At 40.7% G+C, this 7,848-nt stretch overlaps 1 protein-coding gene across 1 annotated transcript in view; it reads right to left on the bottom strand.

Moving 5' to 3' along the window:
* Positions 1–7,848, bottom strand: part of SHC3 (SHC adaptor protein 3) — a 159,638-nt gene that overhangs the window by 58,753 nt on the left and 93,037 nt on the right. Inside the window, exon 7 of the mRNA XM_023537949.1 lies at positions 3,174–3,300. Coding sequence (XP_023393717.1) covers positions 3,174–3,300 — 127 coding nt within the window. The remainder of the gene's footprint in view (positions 1–3,173; positions 3,301–7,848) is intronic.

Raw genomic sequence — 7,848 nt, 5'->3', positions numbered from 1 at the left:
AAAAAAAAGCAGAACAACAGATCAATGAAACCTGAGCTGGTTCTTTGAAAAGATAAATAAAATTGATTAACCTTTAACCAGACTCATCAACAAAAGGAGGGAGAGGATCCAAATAGATAAAATCAGAAATGATAGAGAAGTGACAACTGACACCACAGAAATACAAAGGATTATAAGAAAATAGTACAAACAATTATATGACAACAAATTGGACAATCTGGAAGAAATGAATGAATTCCTAGAAACACATAATCTTCCAAGATTGAATCAAGAACAACAGAAAATCTGATTATTACTAATAAAATTGAATCAGTAATCAAAACACTTCCAACAAACAAAATTCCTAGACCAAATGAATTCACAGGTGAATTTTAGCAAACAGTCAAAGAAGAGTTAACACCTATCCTACTCAATTATTCCAAAAAAATTGAAGAGGAGGAAATGCTCTTAAGCTTATTTTACAAGGTCACCATTGACCTGATTTTAAAACCAGAGAAAGACATCATAAAATCAGAAAATTATAGGCCAGTATCTCTGATGAACATAAACATAAAAATCTTCAACAAAATATTAGCAAAGCAAATTCAGCAGTACATTGAAAAGATTATACTTCATGATCAATTGGGATTTATTTCTAGGATGCAAGGTTGGTTCAATATCCACAAATCAATTACGTGATATACCACATAAACAAAAGGAAGAATAAAAATCATCTGATCATACCAATAAATGTAGAAAAAGCATATGATAAAAACTCTCAGCAAAGTGGGCATAGAGGGAGCATATCTCAACATAATAAAAGTCATATATGACAAACCCCCTACTAACATCATACTCAATGGGGAAAAGCTCAAAGTGTTTTCCTTAGGATCAAGAATAAAACAAGGATGTCCACTTTCACCACTTCTATTCAACATAGTATTGGGCATCCTAGCTATGGCAATCAGACAAGAAAGAAGAAATAAAAGGCATCCAAATGGAAAAGGAAGAAGTAAAACTGTCATTATTCGCAGATGATGTGATACTACATAGAGAAAGCCCTAAAGATTACACACACACAAAAAATACTAGAACTGATAAAGGAATTCAGTTATGGAGCAGGATATGAAATTAATAAACAGAAATCAATTGCATTTTTATACATTAGGGTAAAGACAGTTTCTTCAATAAATGGTGTTGGGAAAACTGGACATATATGTGCAAAAAAATAAAACTAGACTAACTTCTCATATCATATATAAGAATAAACTCAAAATAGATTAAAGACTTAAATGTAAGACCTAAAACTATAAAACTCCTAGAAGAAAATACAGGCAGTAAACTCTCTGACATTGCACTTGATAATATTTTTGGAGGGGATATATCTCTTTGAGCAAGGGAAACAAAAAAATAATAAAATAAACAAATAAAACTATGTCAAACTAAGAAATTTTTTCACAGCAAAGTAAGCTATCAACAAACCGAAAAGATAATCTACTGAATGGGAGAAGGTATTTGCCAATGATACACACAATAAGGGGTTAATATCCAAATTTATAAGAAACTCATACAACTTAACACCAAACAACAAACAATTCAATTAAAAAATGGACAGAGGACCTGAATAGACACATATCCAAAGAGATGGTCATACAAATTGGTCATATAGATGACCAGTAAACATATGAAATGCAAATTAAAATCACAATGAGAAAGTACCTCACACTTGTAACAATGGTATCAATACATCAATAAACAAGTGTTGGCAAGGATGTGGAGAAAAGGGAACCCTCGTGCACTGTGATTGCAAATTGGTGCAGCCACTTAGGAAAACAGTACAGAGAGTTTTCAAAAAATTAAAAATAGAACTACCTTATTAACCAGCAATTCCACTTCTGGGTATTTATCCAAAGAAATCCAAAATACTAATTTAAAAAGATATATACATCCTTATGTTCATTGTAGCATTATTTACAATAGCCAAGATATGGAGGCAACCTAAATGTCCATCAATAGATGACTGGATAAAGAAGTGGTACATACATATAATGGAATATTACTCGGCCATAAAAAATGGATCTTACCGTTTGAGACAACATGGATGGACCTATAGGGTATTATGTTAAGTGAAATCTAAAGAACAAAATGAATGAACAGACCAAACAAAAACAGACTCATAGGTACAACTGATGATTGCCAGATGTAAGCGAGTTTGGGGGGAGAACTAGGTGATAATGGTGAAAGGGTTAAGAAGCACAAATTGGCAGTTACAAAATAGTCATGGGGAGGTATAGTATGGGGAATATAGTCAATAATATTGCAATAACTATATATGGTGCCAAATGGGTACTGGACTATCGCTGGCATCACTTCATAAGTTGTATAAATGTCTAACTACTATCCTGTGCATCTGAAACTAATATAACATTGAATGTCAACTGTGTAAAAAAAAAAAAGGAATTTTTGGTACAATACTTTATATGGTGTCATTAACAATTCGGTTTATAATTTTGAACCAAAACGTCTACTTAACAAAGATAAAAAAAATTTAAGAAATAATAAATCTTACAACTTAAAAAAAACAAAAACAAAAAAACAGTAACTGTCAAGTTCAAGCCACTGTTATTCTTATTTTAGAGAAAGCTGCTGAGACCCAGATTGGTTTAAGAACTTGACCGGGGCCACAGGTGCCATTGAGTCTCTAGGCCACAAAGGCCAATAAAGCAGGACTGACACTGGTCATCTCAGGCACAGGGCCTCATAGAGGAGCCTCTGAGTCTGGACTTTGGCCAACAATGATGACAAGGACAATAAGATGTGCAGAACCTGTGGTGATGCAGACTCAAGGAGGTGACATATGGAAACATCACATGGTTGCACAGGAAACAGAATAAAAACATATTACAATGCTTTTTTGTAACCTTGGCTACTGTCACTATAGTTTCAAGAAAATGTTTTTCTAAACTTTCGGAGCATCGCCCATATGTTGTCTTCCATCTGTCAGTTTCCCGAGCCATGGCCCAGCACTACCAGGTGTTTCTGAGCCCAGGAAGTCTTGTGATTAATGGTGTCTGTCCAGGGCACACCTCAGGGAGGCAGTTTTATGGTTTTCTCCTTTCAAGTGTTTTTAAGAGGAAAGAAGAGGAAAGGTGATAAAATGCAGAAAGGCCATTGCAAATGGTAGTACTACTCACCGGTCGTGGAAAGCGGAGATCTTGGAAGGACACTGCAAATATTGCTTAAACCGGAGCTCAAAGGCTTGTCCGATGGAGCTGATGACGTCCTGGGCCAGCCCGTCACAGCATTCCAAAATGTGACAAGCTATGGGAACCAGAGACACAGGCCCATTAGAGACAAATACAAGAGCTACCCTACCCAGGGTTCTCCACATAAGCCTTCCTGAGAGTGAAACCCCATCAGTAGCTGTGAGAAGACAGGAACAAGGTGTTGCATGTGCCCTTTATTATATGTCCTGAAGGTTTTAACTGTAACTTAATCCCTGGGACCCACAGCTGTACAGTGTCACCATCGGATGCATTTCTTAATGCCTTATTCTCTCCAAAATTAAAAATTAATCACTTTATGCCAGGTGCCCACCATCCTTCAAGGACACACCATCTTGTAGTCAAGCTGCATCATAATCTATGTGAAACCTTCAGAGAAAAGAGGGTCAAGTGGAAGAAGACATGGAGAAGGCCCCTGCATTTGCTCTACAAGAAAGAGACCATCCATGGCATCTCACAGAGGAGCCCCAACCCCTCTACAAGTTGTGACAAGCATGCCATGGTCTTGTTACTAATGTGGTAGAGTCATTCTTCTTGGAGAAAATGACAGATGCATGTGTCCCATTCCACTTTTCTCTTGTCAACAGTTAGGATGTAATTGTATTTCAGGAGGAGGCATTTCTACAAGGGTAGTTGTTCTCAGGCACCAGAGACACCGAATTGTCCTCTGGCTGCAGGAGAATCCAGTACACACCTGAAAAAGGACTCCTTAAGATAGAAAACTGCTCAAGAAGGGACAGAGGCATCACTACCTCCACAGTTTAGTGACTCTTTCATTACAATACTTGCTGCTTTCTCTGTGCACAAAGCCAGTGTAGCTCACCCAGACTGCAGCTGCTGAGCCTGGCATCCTCAACATCTCCCCCAGGCTCAAGGGGAGCATACCGCTGAGGACACACAGAAAAGCACTGCTGGGGAAGAACAAATGGGACTATACTGCATTTTGGACCACAATGCAATCCTTGGATACACTAGGTATGGCCAAGGGATTGGTCTCAAGGAGGTGATGTCCTAGCTGTATTTTTATTATTGACTACTGATATTATTTTATTTTTGATATTAATTTTTATTAGTATTAACCCAAGTAGGCACAAAGCAAGCCCATCTGAAGCAATTGTTAGAGTTGCAGGTTGTCGGTTAAATGATAAGAATGGAGATGTCTACCAGCCGATAGAGAAGTAAGAGTCTAGGCTGGTGTGAGGAAAAGACACTTGGATCCCCCACCTATCCTCTGTTTCCAGCCACACATCCCCCCACCCCACCCAAAGCATCAGCATCAGCATGGGAGTTGGCTGGCCAGTACTTTGGAGAACCAGAATAAAGACTGAGAATGGGTCAAGAAAGTACAGCTTATTTTTCTTCTAAGTAGAAAAGCGGTGCCTTAACCTTAAACATAGTAAGGGAAAAATCAAGTTTCTGCAGAAGAGGCTGTACAATGAATCCACAGGGCCCACTCATCTCCCACACGCCAGAGAACAACAGGCCTGGAAATGGTCCTCTTTAAGTCAGTTCCTCAGAAACTGCAGAGCTCTGGGTGGAAGCACCCTCACTCAGTGAAGGCAGAGAGCCCTGTCGGTCTAAGATACCTAAGGTGGCAGAACAACTCCAGGCTCTGCTACCTGGCTCATCCTCAATAGATTGAGAAAATAGCATCTGTTGTCTGGGTGTGAGGCTTCTTCTGTAAAATGCATTCTATATGTTCCAGAAACTCACTCCAAATCCACACTAACCCTGGGCATCCCTGGGCCTGGTATTTTCTCTGAGAGTATTGCAACAGTCTTTAGCCAAAAGCCACCATTTCCTGACCTGACCTGTGTGGGTTGGTGTATGTGAGAAATGAGGAGACCCTCTCCAAAGCGACCATTGGGATTATTTGCTTCACTCCCACAAGGAAAGGATGTCATCCATGAGCAAAAAGGAGACTAGATGAGAGACATGTACAGAATCAAGACTCAAAATGATGTTTGAAAACCTAAAATGTGCCTATTACAAACGGAAGCAGCAAAATAGGGTCATTCCCCATTCTACTCCTTCTCAGGGAAACCAGTCTTTTTGTAGTAGCAGAAGGTGACATTGGAGAAGAAGCCCGAAGGAAGTCAGGGAGTGAACCATGTAAAGGTCTGGTGCGAGAATATCACAGGCATGGACCTAGTGGGGACAAAAGTCCCAATGCAGGTGCTGGCTCGGTGTACAAGGAAGAGCCAGAGGTCCGTAGAGCTACAACAGAAAGAAAATTATGAGAAATGAGACACATTAGAGCAGAACTGAGCTCGCATTGGGTCCTGTGGGCACGGTGATGCTTTGTGGAGGAAAGAGACTTATATGTAGCTTGTCCAATGTGAGGGGCCTGTGAGGCTTCTGAGTGCAGAAGTGCAGCAGGCTGGTAAGTACAGAAGTCTAGCTTTTAGCCAGAGGCCTGAGAGATGGGAACATTCGGAGTTTCTGCACAGGATGTTTAAAGTCCAGGGCCTGGCTTGTTTGTACAATATTAATCGACAATTGCCAACTATGAAGCCACCTAAATGTCCACTCATAAGAAAACTAACCTCCTACCAGTGTTAGTAGATGGAAATTAACCTTCTGATTTATAAAAACAAATAAACCATTGCTTCTACACATTATGCAGATAAGATTTTGTTTAAAGGGGACATCCAGAGGTGTTGTGTTGTTTGCTACCACTAAGTTCATACTATTTAAGGCCTTTCCCAGAAAGTCACCTCTTGGGGCCTACAACTGTCCAAAGCCAGATGAACCTTAATTCTCTGGTAAAAAGACCATCTGCTTGTAGAGAAGCCCGGAGCAGGCAAGCGTGGCCATGCGAGGCAGCATTTCCACATGCAGGCTTCCTGCTCAAGCCCATTCAAGTTTTCCATTATTAAAGAAATCTTGGGGGAAAGAACAGCAGAATGTGTTAGAAGCTGTTCAGGCTGAACACACAGGCTTCCTTCCTGTTAGGTCAGCATCACCTACATACAGGATATATCTTTCCACAGCCAGGTCAGGGAGTTCCAGAGGGTGCCTGAACAGGAATGTTATTGCAATTATAAATTATGTAAAGTACATGCCTCCTGCAGGCAGCCATATGTCTGATTAGAACATCATATTTTAGCTACTTTTTGTGACTCAAACAGTATAATTTGAACCAATATGTATATGACTGCAGGGGATGAGAGTCATTGGGTAGTAATGAAAGTCCCAACATAAAAATAAAATGGTGTGTTAGGATCCAGCAAAGCCTGATTTGTTGGGAGTTTTATTTCTACATATATCAATAGTCACCTTCCAGGTCTATTGGCCCTGCCCTTCAACTATGATACACCAATCACATGAAACTTCACTCATTTGTGTCTCTTGTCTTCTCAAGATGTTGGTGGAGGTTTCCATACAATTTAATGACCTCTAACAGATTAACTATATAAATCATGGATTCGACAGCTGAATATAGATTCGCACTGTAAATACTTCTGGATAAACCAAGAACACACATAAAAATGTATAGGCATGAATCATAATGGAAAAGATAAATGATAACAGTGAGGGACTTTGACCCATCTCTATAGACTTTCTGGGACTCAGATGTGTCTTCACACCTGCCCGTCTTGAGGATCTGTGCTTATAGCCAAGGAATCACTTCAGCACATTGACTGGGCCATTTAAACAGGGAGTTAGATATTTAAGAGCCCAAATAAGAACATTCACTCCCAGAATTTCTTGCTAATCTGACTCCTCAGTGGCAGAGGCCATTCTTACTAAATTAAACTTGCTTCCTGGCCCAAGGGAAAAAGAAGAACAGAAGCAGTTGGGGGAAGCCCTTCTTCCAGCTCCATACTTGAAGAGGGTAATCATGGGGTGGACACATATGAGATGGAGGCAAAGTGTGCTCCAAGATCATGTTCATGGCTAGAACTACGACTCCCTCCCCCCACACACTGCCTCCCAGGAGGCTAGGCCTGCTGATGTGTGAGGAACAGAGCTGTGATTCATAAGGAAGGCTGCAAATTCCCATCAGAGGGTAGGTCTGTTTGCCCTCCCCTTGAGTCTAAGCAGGCTGTGACTGCTTTGACAGTAGTGAAGCTGCGCCTGGCAGAAGTGAAGCTGTGCCTGGTCTTTGGGAGTGCTGAAAGTTTCTACTTTAGTATTGTGGAGCCTAGAGCCACCATGTAAAAGGTCTTACAGCCCTGATAGAGGTCCCTTGGAGGGACTCTGATGGTTTAGGCTTCTAGTCATCTCTACCAAGATATGAGGCATGTCAGAGAAGTCAACTTGGACCCTCTAGACTAGGCCAGCCACCAGCCAAAGACCACCCAGTGACTCCCATTGATGCCACAGCAGCAGAATTGGCCAATTGAGCCCTGTCTGGATTCCTGACAATTATACTCAAAGATATAATGGAATGGTGGTTATTAAGCCACTAAACTTTAAGTAGTCTGTTATAAGTGATAGATAATTGGAAGAAGGAGTGAACATCCCCCACCAAGTATCTCAAAGGGCCCCTGTGCCCCCAAAGCAGCAGCCCCAGCGAAGAGGTCAGTATTTGTCACATGCTGGCACCACATGCAGATCCCAAAGGGAGCCTGGGGCAGCT

The sequence above is a fragment of the Pteropus vampyrus genome, unplaced genomic scaffold (genome assembly GCF_000151845.1).
Source record: "Pteropus vampyrus isolate Shadow unplaced genomic scaffold, Pvam_2.0 Scaffold205, whole genome shotgun sequence".
Taxonomy (NCBI): Eukaryota; Metazoa; Chordata; class Mammalia; order Chiroptera; family Pteropodidae; genus Pteropus; species Pteropus vampyrus.
This window is presented reverse-complemented; position numbering and strand designations above follow the sequence as displayed.